Here is a 13,909-nt window from a genome sequence, read left to right on the forward strand (position 1 = left end):
CATTTTGATTTTTCCAATTAGTATTCCGCGTACCTGGGATGGTATTTTTAGTTCTCTTTCTAAAGAATTCAAAAGCACACCACCATAAGCAATGTGCTGGCATGCTAGCATATATATAAATGCTCAAGGTACAGTTTCTAATGTTGAAAAATAGAAAAAGAAATTGACCTTGATGAAGTGTGTCTTTTTTGTCTGCTCCTAAGAAAGTTTATTTCAGGTATTTCTACTGCTGAAATGATGATTAGCGCTAACAGCTTTCCCCCTCCATTTTATTTTACAGGGTCTCTTCATCTTCCTGATATATGGTGTGTACAACACAGAGGTAAGTTGGCTTGGAGTATCTCAAGGCTGACAGAGTGAATGAGAGAAATGACAGGTTTCTTATCTTGATAACTGAGGAGCAAAGTTGGCTTTTCATATGAGTTGTCCTACTGCCCTTCATGCTTGGATTGGCTTATATGCATCCCAGCTTACTATTAAACACTGACACCCTGCATAAAGGGGCAGCCTCATTTCTCATAGGCATTGACTAATATTTTACCACTACCTTAAGTTTTTTTAATTTCCAGTATTTCTGTTAACACTTAATTATACCCGACAGTAGTAAAGAGTCATGGCTTAAGTGGCAGCATGTTCAAATGTAACTGCATGGAGTTAGAAAAAGTACTAATTTTAGTTATCTCAAAGTGCTCTTTAGTTTTTAAGCATTTGAGATAGTTCAGAGAAGTCTGTAAATTATCTCTTAATCGTTGGAACTGTAAAATTTCCAAGATACTTAGCTAAAATATTGTGAGAAAATTGATTTGCAATTTCATTATGAAAAGATACTATGTAAATAAAGTACCATAGTCTTCATACAAATATTCTATGCTTTATATATGTATTTCTTTAGACTGTTAGATTTTAGTAAGTTTAACATGAGAATGCTTGCTATGTTTTAGGCACTGAACATGTTCGTTTCCATTTTATTGATCTGACTTTGTAATTTTTCTTAAGAGAAAAACAAAACAAACAAACAAAAAAAAAAAAACCAAACCCCAGCAACCTGTATTTGTATGTATTTGTCAACATTCCATGCTGAATGGAGGAAGAGGGAGTGAATCCTGCCTGGGATCTTTGGAAGGTCAGGCAGCAAACAAACTCATTAGCACGGAATACGAAGGTATGTGGGTACTTAAATAACATCTGAAGATGAGGTCTGTGTGGGCGTGTTTTACAGGGCTGCTGCACCTGGATTACACTGTTTCCTTTTTTCGTAGCCTTCAGGTAGGTTGGCAGTATGACAACATTTTTAACCCTCTGCAATGGTACCTCTATTGCGGTTTCAAAGAAAGCTTTTCCTATTAAAGTATGCCCCATTAAGAAAGTGTTTCTAAAACCAGATCAAACTGGCTTAACAAATGTTGTGTATTTGATGTTTAATGCTGTTGACTCGAACAGCATTAAATGTGACCTAAGTGATCAGTTTTGGATTTGGATTGCAGCTGTAAAATGCAAACTCTAAAATCCAACAGTTCTCAGTTTCCCCCATGTTCTGCAACCTTCCCCTGCGTCTCCCCAGCCACTGGACTGTACCGCGAAACTTCCTGCACCCTGGGTTCCACCTCCTGAGAGTGCATTTCTTGCAAAAGCCCTCAACCACTTTCACCTTCCATGCAGCCCACCAAACCACGCCTAATCTTGCTGCAAATCCCACCTTAGGCAGCCTCCAAATCCCCGCCCCTCTCGCCAGGGACCACCCCCCTGCTCAACTGCCCCAGTGATTGACAGGCAGGCCGGGCGGAAGCTTTGGCGCAGGCGCTCTGGCTCCACAGAGCTCCCCTCCGGCCTGGTCGAGGAGTTCCCAGCACACACCGCGCCGCGGCTGCGCAGTTTGGGGGAGGCTTTTAATTCCATTGTGGAGAGGACGGCGTTATTTTTATTAACTGGAGGCGACGGCGGCTGCGGCGGCGGCGGAACCCGTAAGTGCTGCCAATGGGCCTCGGAGGGAGAGGGCGAGCCCCGGGGGAGAGCCTTAGAACTCTGAGTGCCGGTGCCGGAGGCGGCTGGGCTGGGAATTAGCGCTGGGCGCGTTGCGGTCTGGGCGGCGGCGCGGTGGGGTCCTGAGTGTTGCGGTGGTCCCGGCCCGGGGCCCGGTTCCACCTCTTTCCCCTCCTCTTCCCTCTTCCTCCTCCTCTTCTCAGCCAGGCCTCCTCCGGGGTATGAAAATCGGCAGCGGGTTCCTGAGTGGCGGCGGTACCGGCAGTAGCGGTGGTAGCGGCGCCGGCGGCCGTGGTGGTAGCGGCGGAGGCAGCAGCAGCAGGAGGGCAGAGATGGAACCCACCTTTCCCCAGGGTATGGTTATGTTCAACCACCGGCTTCCCCCGGTCACCAGCTTCACCCGGCCGGCGGGGTCGGCCGCCCCTCCCCCGCAGTGCGTGTTATCCTCCTCTACCTCCGCAACCCCGGCCGCTGAGCCCCCCCCTCCGCCAGCCCCGGACATGACTTTCAAGAAGGAGCCGGCGGCGTCAGCAGCGGCCTTCCCCACGCAGAGGTCCTCCTGGGGACTCTTGCAGTCTTTGGTTAGCATCAAACAGGAGAAACCAACGGAACCTGAGGAGCAGCAGTCCCACCACCACCATCACCACCACCACTTTGGAGGGCTGTTTGCTGGGGCTGAAGAGAGATCTCCAGGCCTCGGAGGCGGGGAAGGAGGGAGCCACGGCGTCATCCAGGACCTCAGCATTCTCCACCAGCATGCCCAGCAGCAACCAGCCCAGCACCACCGCGATGTGTTACTAAGCAGCAGTAGCAGGACTGATGATCATCATGGCAGTGAGGAGCCAAAGCAGGACACAAATGTCAAAAAGGCAAAGAGGCCAAAGCCAGAATCTCAGGGAATTAAAGCCAAGAGGAAGCCAAGTGCATCATCCAAACCATCTTTGGTTGGAGATGGAGAAGGTGCCATCCTCTCCCCAAGTCAGAAACCTCATATCTGTGATCACTGTAGTGCTGCTTTCCGAAGCTCCTATCACCTGCGGAGACATGTCCTCATTCATACAGGAGAAAGACCTTTCCAGTGCAGCCAGTGTAGTATGGGTTTCATTCAGAAATATCTCTTGCAGAGACATGAGAAAATCCATAGTCGTGAGAAGCCATTTGGATGTGATCAATGCAGCATGAAGTTTATTCAGAAGTACCATATGGAAAGACACAAGAGGACACATAGTGGAGAAAAGCCATATAAATGTGACACTTGCCAACAGTATTTTTCCAGAACTGATAGATTGTTGAAGCACAGGCGTACATGTGGTGAAGCCATAGCTAAAGGAGCAGCTAGTGCAGAACCTGGGTCATCAAACCATAACAGTATGGGTAATCTGGCTGTGTTGTCTCAGGGAAATACAAGTTCTTCAAGGAGAAAGACGAAGTCAAAAAGCGTAGCTGTTGAAAATAAGGAACATAAGACTGGTAAAACAAACGAATCACAAATTTCAAATAATGTAAGCATGCAGAGTTACTCAGTAGAGATGCCAACAGTGTCTTCCAGTGGAGGCATAATTGGCCCTGGTATAGATGAATTACAGAAAAGGGTGCCAAAAGTCATCTTTAAAAAAGGAAGTCGCAAAAATACAGACAAGAACTACCTTAATTTTGTGTCACCATTACCAGACATAGTTGGACAGAAATCCTTGTCTGGGAAACCAAGTGGCTCACTTGGCATAGTATCAAATAATAGTGTGGAGACCATTAGTCTTCTCCAAAGTACAAGTGGCAAACAAGGTCAAATAAGTAGTAATTACGATGATGCCATGCAGTTTTCAAAGAAAAGAAGATATTTACCAACTGCCAGCAGCAACAGTGCCTTTTCTATAAACGTAGGACACATGGTCTCCCAGCAGTCCGTCATTCAGTCTGCAGGTGTCAGTGTTTTGGACAATGAGGCGCCATTGTCACTTATTGACTCCTCGGCTCTAAATGCTGAAATTAAGTCTTGTCATGACAAGTCTGGAATACCTGATGAGGTTTTACAAAGTATTTTGGATCAATACTCCAACAAATCAGAAAGTCAGAAAGAGGATCCTTTCAACATAACTGAGCCACGAGTGGATTTACACACCTCAGGAGAACACTCAGAATTGGTTCAAGAAGAAAATTTGAGCCCAGGCACCCAAACACCTTCAAATGATAAAGCAAGTATGTTACAGGAATATTCCAAATACCTCCAGCAGGCTTTTGAAAAATCCAATAACGCAGGTTTTACTCTTGCACCCAGTTTCCAGTTTGTCAGTTTGTCTTCACCTCTCCACAACCACACTTTATTTCCAGAAAAACAAATATACACTACATCTCCTTTAGAGTGTGGTTTTGGCCAATCTGTTACCTCAGTGTTGCCATCTTCATTGCCAAAGCCTCCTTTTGGGATGTTATTTGGATCTCAGCCAGGTCTTTATTTATCTGCTTTGGATGCTACACATCAGCAGTTGACACCTTCCCAGGAGCTAGATGACCTGATTGATTCTCAGAAGAACTTAGAGACTTCATCAGCCTTCCAGTCCTCATCTCAGAAATTGACTGGCCAGAAGGAACAACAGAAAAATTTAGAGTCCTCAACAAGCTTTCAGATTCCATCTCAGGAGTTAGCTAGCCAGATAGATCCTCAGAAAGACATAGAGCCTAGAACAACATACCAGATTGAGAACTTTGCACAAGCATTTGGTTCTCAGTTTAAGTCGGGCAGCAGGGTGCCAATGACCTTTATCACTAACTCTAATGGAGAAGTGGACCATAGAGTAAGGACTTAAGTGTCAGATTTCTCAGGGTATACAAATATGATGTCTGATGTAAGTGAGCCATGTAGTACAAGAGTAAAGACACCCACCAGCCAGAGTTACAGGTAAGGTCCCAAAAGTGACCAGGCTGGGAGTCTCCTATTGTAATTTTGTTTTATTTTGAGAACACTGCCATTGGAATGTTTCTACACGATCCTATTAAGAATAATGTAATGCCCTTTCAATGCAACTTTTCATATTTAGTTTATTTTGTTAGTGTGATTTTAGCTCTGTTTGTATTATGATTTTTAATCAAAATCAATAGATTAAAAATAGTTTGACATTCAAAGTGACAATGTTTAGCAATCAAATTTACATGTATAGATTGTCAGGGAATAGCCCAAAAGTTTTAAATGCAAAAAAAGCCCACAAAAAACCTAGGAAAAAAAAACACAACTGAAAAAAAACTCCACCTTTTTTTGCTAGGATTAAGGTTGTTCTAATTGCTTTACTCTCAGGAAAGTGTAATAACGCATGGGAATTCTGTACGTTATCACTGTAATGGAATATCTACTTTACAGATTGTATGATATACATTTCATCATTTAAGGGATCGAAAACATTTCAAATTGCTGTATCTGGGCTGATAGGATATACATTTCATCATCTTAAGTAAGGGATCGAAAACATTTCAAATTGCTATCTTCATCTGGGCTGATCCAAAATTCTGAGATGTTGGCTACCTATATTTTGTTGCAGCTTTTTAAATGTACTCTTTAACTTCCAGACCACATTCATTCCAGCCTGGTAGAACAAATATTCTTGGATCTTTGATCAAAGCCTGGAATGGTAGCTTTATTTTTAAGAAGGAAAAGGAAAAAAGCACCCTACCCCTCCCAACTATAGCAAGGCTGTAATTCCATTAAGAGATTTTTCTGACATCTAGTACAGTGTTGAAACCCAAGTGGTTGATTGCTTCCAGTATTAGAACCCAAGTTGGAATTACCTAATTGATTGCAATTTGGGAAGTCCATTATTTATTATACATGGTTTAAAACATTGTTCTCAGCTATACTATCACCCATACTTCTGGTTTTAGTTCTTGTTCTTAACCTATCTTCTTTCTTAAAGAGTTCTGGGCCTGCCTCCTACTCTTTATATTGATAGTTTAAATTTTACAATGGTTCACATTCTGATAAGTCATGCATTTTTTATGCCTTAGGGTATCCCAATACTGAGTAGTAGAATTAACAGACTCCCCTGGACCTTTTTAAAACATACCCTATACAAATTTCCATGTATAATAAACCCCAGCATATTCAGAGATATATATAGATATATATATATATATATATAAATAAGGTGGTAATTCCAACTGGTGGCATAGCTAATGTATGGGAGAAGAGTGTGTCAGCTTTTAGAGATTACATGAGAACCTCTGAAATTGCAGCCTTCAGTGTACATTTTTAAAGGGTACATTAGTCAGTATTGTACATGGGTCTTGTAAAGTCATCAACACTTGCTATGAACGCTAATTGCCATTTGAAGCTACTGATAGGCAGTGGCTCTGCTCTAAACCACTTTTTAGCAATTGTATTTTTTTTCTGATTATATTTTTTAATGTACTTTGATGTTTATGCTGATGAGTTTTTTATGTACTTTTGGTGATGTTTCAGTCTTATGTACTTTTCTGACGTCAGAAAAGTACCACTGGTTGTTTGCAGTCTTATTGTGTAATCAAGCCTACCACAGGCTTCCATGTATAATAAAGTAATTAATATTGTGCAAGTGTAAAACACTTCTGTTATGAAAGCAGTGTTTGGAAAGATAAGAAATTATTAAAAAATGGTTACAAATATTAGTTAATTTCCTTTCCCTACTTTCTCCCTAAGTCTTCTTTATCAGCTGAAGAGCCACCTGTGTGTCAATGCAAGGTTCTTAGAAAATAATGTATTTAAATAGCCTCTTAAATACACTCAGTACTAAAAATTTGTATTTCTTATTTGGGTAAGTGCGGTAAACTCTATTTGATACAGAATCCAGGCTGTAATCGGAGGATGGAGAGGACTTTTACCACTGTATCTCTTAAGCTGTATGATTTTTCTCCAGTTTTTTGTTTTATACAGGTTTTGAATTTCTTTAACTTTGTGTGTACTGAATACTGCATATGTATTATTCTGATTGTTTGCTCTAGTTTACTACCAATAAAAGTCCTGTTAATCACAAAATTGAAGAAAGGAGATGATATCACTTAATATCCAGTCACATTTTTCAGATTTTCTTATTAATTACACTTCATTAAATACATCAGTGGTGTAAACTGCACTTTAGGGACTTGTAGGTTTATTGCATTCTTTTTAAAATACCTTCTAAATATTATTTCTAAATTCAACAATTGAAAGAATATTTTCTATATGTTTGAGGTGCACTATAATGAAGGATAAAAATGTAATATTATGTAAGTTAAAACATATTAAAATAGTGAATGGCCAACCTAAGTAGTATTCCAGAGAGATTATGTATTTATTTGGGCTTTATTTTCAATCAGATTCCAGTATCTTGTTTGTAGGTATGTGTCTTCATGAGGTAGGTATGTGTCCTTTTTGCCTCCAAAAGCTTGCAATAAAATAATAGTATTTTCACAATTCAAAGTGGTCAGGAAAATCTTTAGAAGTGTTATAAAATCGTAGTTAGCAGTGCTAACATTGAGAAAGTAGATATGGAAGGGACTTGCTAAATCATTAATATACTGGAGATAGAAGTGCTTGGAAAGTTGGTAAATACGTGAAAGATGAAGGAGAAAAATGGAAAAAATTGTGCTTTGAAATTTAGTGATTACACATAGTGCAAGAAATATGACTATTAAGTCAAATGACTGTGGCTTTGATTCAAAGCTTTCTTGGTGTTTTTGTTTGGTATGTGGTAGCATTAGAGGAAAATCTTAAAATAATTTGTTTTTAAGCATAGCGTGCATCGATTTCTCTACGAAGAAGTGTCTGTTTGTTAAACCATATGATTAGAAAATGTAAGATGGTGGGGTTTTTTTGTTTGGGTTTTCTTTTTCTCTTTGACAAGGTTATTCCCTAGATTTGGTAATTTTCTTGGACAGGGACATGGAGCTGAATTTCACTGATTCTGTGATGAAATCCGATTCTTGATTTCTCTGCACAGATGACTTCTTTCTCTAGATTAGCCCTAAGCACTCCTCTACCCGCCCCCCCCCCTTAAATCTTGTAGAATGTCTCTATTTCAATGGAATCGTTTTAAGATTGACGTTTTTACTTTTATGATGTTAGGATGTGAAATAGGAAATGATACTGTGGATTTCTGTTGTGCTGCAAATTCAGGATAAGGACCGTGACCACAGTTTAGCAATTAACTGGTCAGTAATTTGTGAGGTAATTCAATAATGAGAATAGAAATGTCTAGGAAAAAATCATGCTTACATTAAAATTTAATTTTTCATTGCAGACATAGTTGTATATATATTTCAACCTCTGATGATGTCTTTGTGTATTATACCAGTGAGAAGCAAAATTACTTACTCATTCTTGGTAGTTTGCGATTTTGTACTTAATTTGCTATTAGCATTTAAGCCTAAATGGTGTGACAATTTGATTGATACTGCCTCATGAAGACACATGCACTTTAAGTGTTCATACTGATAGGTTTCTATTAAACTCGTTTTCTTCCAGGATATTAGTTTCTGAACTCCAGGGTTCTATTTTAAGAGTTAAACACATATCTTGGAAGACTATAATTTTCTTTGTTTTCTGTGATATGTAATGACAGAATTTAGTTTTTAAAATGTGATGCAACACTCCTTTCTTAGTTCTATGACATGATCCATGCATCATGTTGCATGAGATTATGTTAGTAATGCTCCGTGAATATTTTTGTTAGAGAATCCCTTCTGCTTCTCAAAAGATATGTGCTGGTTTACTAATCTGTGTGCTTTCTATGAGATGATAAAGAATTCCTGATAGCTCAGAAAACCTCAAAAATGTTGTGTTAATTAGTTTCACTTGTGTTTTTATTGTCCTCATTCGTCATTTAAAATGAACATTTGCTAATGCTAGAAGACAGGATCTTGGAATTCTGTTGTGTTACCCCTCAGCAAGGACAGTATGTAATTTTGCAGAGGTTGTAAAGAGAACCTACACTTTTTAATGATTTCTCCGTTTTTGTACTTTTTGGGTTTTTTTAAAAATACTGTTTGCATGTGACTAACTTGAGTAAAGAGTGCTTAAAATCTTAATGAGCCTTTGGATTCCCTAAAGTGCTACTCAACAACTTTTGAGTCATAGATTCATAAAGTAACTTACAATAGAATCTATGACACCTTGCCTCCAGAGCAAAATTTTACCAGCACATGAAAATTTATAGGCTAGTTTACAAACCCAAAAAACCTTTAAACCCTGAATTTTTTTTCTCTTACAGATTTGATTAAGAATCTTTTGTCTTTGAAGATTTCCTAACTATTGAAAAGTTAACTGTATAGATAAAATGTTTTCAAAAATCAGTGAATGCTGACACTGAAAAACGTGTTAAGGATATTTAAATTTTCTTCTCTGTAGTTTAGCATTTTTGCTAAACATTTATGCTCCTAAAGCCATAGAGTTTTATAGATTATTAAACAATGAGTTACATAGAATTTATAAGTCTTTGCACAGAGTATGCAGTTCAAATCCACCAACTGTTCCAGAGGAGAAAGATAAAAGTGTCTCCTCCTGGGTGATTTATTGCCTCTGAAAACCTGCTGGAAGGTCAGCTGTGAATTGGTTCCCACAATGGTACTCAACAACAAAACAGTATACAGATATTAATACTTGACAATAGTTCAGTATTTTCCATTAACAAAGAAATGTATTGACAGTGAACAATAAGTACAGTCAACTGCCCTGGCTCTTTAGATGCACAGAAGTAGCTGCTTGAATAACTTGGCAAAATTTAAAGAAAACCCATGCTAACTCACACTTGACTAAGAAAAAATATAAGATTACAAGTTTACAGTCTGAGGATGACTGTCTAGGTTCAAACTTACTTTGCAGAATAGTCTTGTAAAGAATGCAGTATGTTGAAATACATACCCCAGGAAGAGTGGAGAAAAACCTCCATCCTCTGTCTAAAAGGGCAAAATAAGTTTTCTGTATTCGTAGGAGGTGGGGGGAAAAAACCCAAACATACAGAAGTTTAAATATTTAGGAAGGTAAGGGTTGTCTGAAAGAACAAAAAGTTTAAAGCAAAACTTGACATTTATTCAAGTATTGACAGGCTCTGAACTATTTAAGGAACTACAAGAGTAAAGGAAATCTTTGGTTGAAAAACTGCTTATTTTTTCATTCTTTCAGTTAGGCCTGCCTTTGGTACTTTGGTTTGGTATGAACCTTAGCACAATTGTGGCACAATTAATAAGTAACTCCTAGCAGACAGGTATGGTGAACTTCTGTTTGCATTCACGATCTAGTGGAAAAGATGGCTAATCTTTATATGTGAAATATGTTTGATAGTTGTTCATGAAACTACACAACTTCCTTTGGTGGTAGGAATTTTTAAGTAAATTCTTACTAAGAACATTTTTAGACAAAATTATTGTTATATGTGACCAGATGACCATGCAAGTAAAGTATATAAAGGCATATTTGCAAAGTGTTTTTCAATTTATGACTACTTCATTTTCTTATTCTACTTTAAGAATTTTGTTTTAAAAGCCTTTTGTATTAGAAAATTAAAATTTTATTTGGGAGCTCAAGTTACCTTGAGTTTAGGTATAAATGCAGATTTTAAAATCTGGCAATGACATTTTCAGATTAATTCTTTAAAAAATGAATCACAAAATTGAATTACAATATGAGCAATATAATGTATTTGGTTGCACATAAATTAAGCTCTTCCTACAAGGAAGTCAAGTAGAGTTCCTTCTTTTAGGAGGATAATGAGAATTCTAAATAGAGTATCATTGTGGGTCTCCATGAATAGACAACCCATGACCTTGATCAGTTCAGGAGTCCAACTACTGGAAAGAGCTTTTTGAGGCTACTTTCCTTAGTGGTCTGAAACAATAGTAAGTGCTTAGTAAACATTAGAAAGCTGGCTGGGGGGAAAAAAAGCAGGCTGAGATCTAGAGTTTTCATCTTGCAAATGTTTACAGGTGCAAAATTAGAAGTTTTTATGAAAATATTTGTATAAAATAGACCATAAAGTACTATAGGATTTATTTATTTGGATTTAGAGGACAGAGCAGCAGACAGTCCAAATGTTTTTCTGAAGTCCATGAAGGTATTTCTATATACCCAGTCACTTTTAGAATATTTAACTATATTTTCCTATGAGTGTTCAGTCATACAGGTTTAGGAAAATCTTGAATAATCTAAAACCATTACATGTTTTAAATTGCCATCTAGTTTTAATAAGGAAAATTATTTATTGTGTGAAAATATTTTTCTAAGCTGTTGAATGTGGTCTAAAAATAGTATTAAAGTTACTGTAATATTTGTGTCTTTGAAAGAGAAGGGACTATTAGAAAAAAGGAGAAGGGATCTCAGTAAATTAATAGAGATTTGCCATGGTGGTTGTTAAAAGTCTTAACAGATTTGCAATAGTTAACATCTGGTAGCTTGTTCATAACAGTTCCTGTACTTTTGGCATGTTGCCAGGATCGACCAGTCCTTGGAGAAGGGCATTATGCTTGGGTGGAGGGACAGTGGAAGAGAGGAAGACTCCAGATGAAATGGATTGGCGTGGTAACTGGGGTAATGGGGCCAAGTGTGTTGGAGACCAGGATATTGTAATTAGGGTGTCTGAGTTGTAGGCAACTTAATGGCATATAACAACAACATCAGTGGATTGATTGTTGTTAGTTACCAAGTTGAGTACAACTCATCGTGATCCTAAGAACAAAAGTTCTGAACACTGTTCTAACCTGTACCATCCTTACACTTCCTGACACACAAGAGCCCATTGCAGCAGTCAGTTTCAGTCCTCGTTGAGGGTCTTCCTCTCCTTCACAGACCCTCCACTCTTTCCAGCATCCTGTCCCTTTCCAAAGAATAGCCCCTCCTTACAACATACCCAGAGTATGTGAAGCAAAGCCTTATTATCATGGCTTCATAGAGCACGCTGGCTTCACCCTCTCCGAGACATATCTGTTCTCTTAGAGGCTATCCATGGGATGTTCAGTGCTCTTCTTCAACACCACAGCTCAAAGGTGCCAATTCTTTTTTTTTCATCTGTACTCATTTTCCAGCTCTCAGATGCATACCAAGTGATCAAAAAACCATGGCATGAATTGGATGCACTTTAGTTCTCATACTGACGTTACTCAATAATTTGGAGAGGTCTCTTAACTGCAGATTTTCCCAATGCAATGCATCCCCTTATTTCGTTCCTGTTTGAAGTTCTCTGTACTAAAGTCTCGTGTCTTCTTTGGCCGTTGGGATGGACCCACAGCTGTGGAGGCAAGGATATATAACCTTAGGGATGCCTCAGTCCCGGCTCCCCACAAGCAATGGAGAGTCCTAGCTCTTGGCACAGTGCCTCACTTTTTCTACAGGAGCTTAGTGTCCTCCTTTGTCTGGTGTGGCATTCAGGCAGCTTGTGTGCAGAGGCTCACCCTCATTTAATGACCACTGGTACCAAGGTGTTAATTGTGAATCCAAACAAGAGATGAAGCTGTTGACTGTTTCAGTCTCCTCTCCATCCATTATGATGTTGCCTGTCAATCCAGTGCTAAGAATCTTGTTTTCTTGACATTGAGATGCAGTGCATTCCTTGATTTGTAAGAAGTGCAAGTCCTCACTTTGAGCAAGCAAGGTTGTGTCATCTATACTTTACAAAAGCCCTCAAACTCATTGCTGTTCAGTTGGAACCAACTTCTAGCTGACTCTGCAGCAGGTTTCTGAGGCTGTAAATAGAACAGGAAGAGATTGCCCACCTTTCTACCTTGAAGTTGCTGGTGGGTAGATTAGAACCTTTACAGCCTTTGGGTGACAGTACAACCTCCTTACAGGTTACACCACCAGAGCTCCCTAGGAGTGTACTGTTGATGCAAAATTAAAATTTTATTTAGACAGAGTTCTAGAGTAGCTGATGAGAATTACAGTTTTCTGTATTGTTTGTTTGTGTTTAAATTGATTTTGTACTTAAAAAAAAAATTACCCATTAAGCCAAATTGGTGTTTGGGGAGTAGTGAGAGAAGGGATACGAATAATTGGATGTATAGTTAACAAAATAAGGTCATGCCTTCTTTGATATTTAATAATGGAAATTATTTCTCTGATGTCGAAGCTAAGTTGTGCATTTTATAATTTTAATAAGACATTCTGGATTGTATTCAGTCATTTACCAGCTATTCTCTGAACCAGGAATCCATCTGGAATTAAAATACAGAAACACATGAACAGCCTGAAAGTACTATTTGTTAAAAATGTTCAGTACTAAAATACCAACCAGTTGTAATTTTGGCAGATGAATGTAAGAGAGAAATTGAAAATATATGTAGAATTGCATTTCATAATTTAGTGCTTTTGTGGATAAGCTTATGTAGAAATAGCCATTTAGATAAACATTTTTAAGTCTGTATTCCTCCCTCTCATATACTTTCTTTGCAATAAAATGTTCAGAGCACAAATTATAGGTGGCTGTATGTATTTAAAATGAAAATAAGAGTTAACATATTCAGATAGATATTAGCAAGAACAGATGGTGGGGACATTGCTCAGCAATAAATAAGATTAATGTGTTTAGCACTATTAAGATTGTAAAGAGAAAGGCAAGAAATTTAGCCTGTAAATATGAAGCTGACTGCTCTCTGAATCTCATTTCAAGTTTGAAGAAGGTTAGTTCTCATGAACATGCCTGGAAAATTGCGTTCACAGAACATAATATTTGTGAAATTCTTTATTCACATGGGTATTAGGTATACCTTACTTCTCTGTATTTTCGGAATAACCGTTTCAGATCTTTTGGTGAATGAAGTTAGGGTCTGTGTTAAGTGTGAACATTACAGTAACACTGCTTTTACCTGTAGGACAACAATAGTTTTTATTTACAATATCATCTGTTTTTTCTTTTTTTTTCGCCACAAGCCAGTTATCCCTGTGGTAACTTTTCTGACACCTCCTGCTTAAAACCCCAAAGGTCAGAAGGATCGTGAGGCC

The 13,909-nt window shown here is 38.6% G+C and overlaps 1 protein-coding gene across 1 annotated transcript; it reads left to right on the forward strand.

Moving 5' to 3' along the window:
• The first annotated feature begins 1,856 nt into the window (after nt 1–1,856).
• ZNF281 (zinc finger protein 281) lies at nt 1,857–4,880 on the forward strand. The gene is given in 2 exon segments (XM_006892093.1): nt 1,857–1,961; nt 2,188–4,880. A coding segment is annotated over 1 exon segment (2,679 nt). The 5' UTR covers nt 1,857–1,961; nt 2,188–2,201.
• Nucleotides 4,881–13,909: the final 9,029 nt, after the last annotated feature.

The sequence above is a fragment of the Elephantulus edwardii genome, unplaced genomic scaffold (assembly GCF_000299155.1).
Source record: "Elephantulus edwardii isolate Elephantulus edwardi_28Jun2011 unplaced genomic scaffold, EleEdw1.0 scaffold00110, whole genome shotgun sequence".
Taxonomy (NCBI): domain Eukaryota; kingdom Metazoa; phylum Chordata; class Mammalia; order Macroscelidea; family Macroscelididae; genus Elephantulus; species Elephantulus edwardii.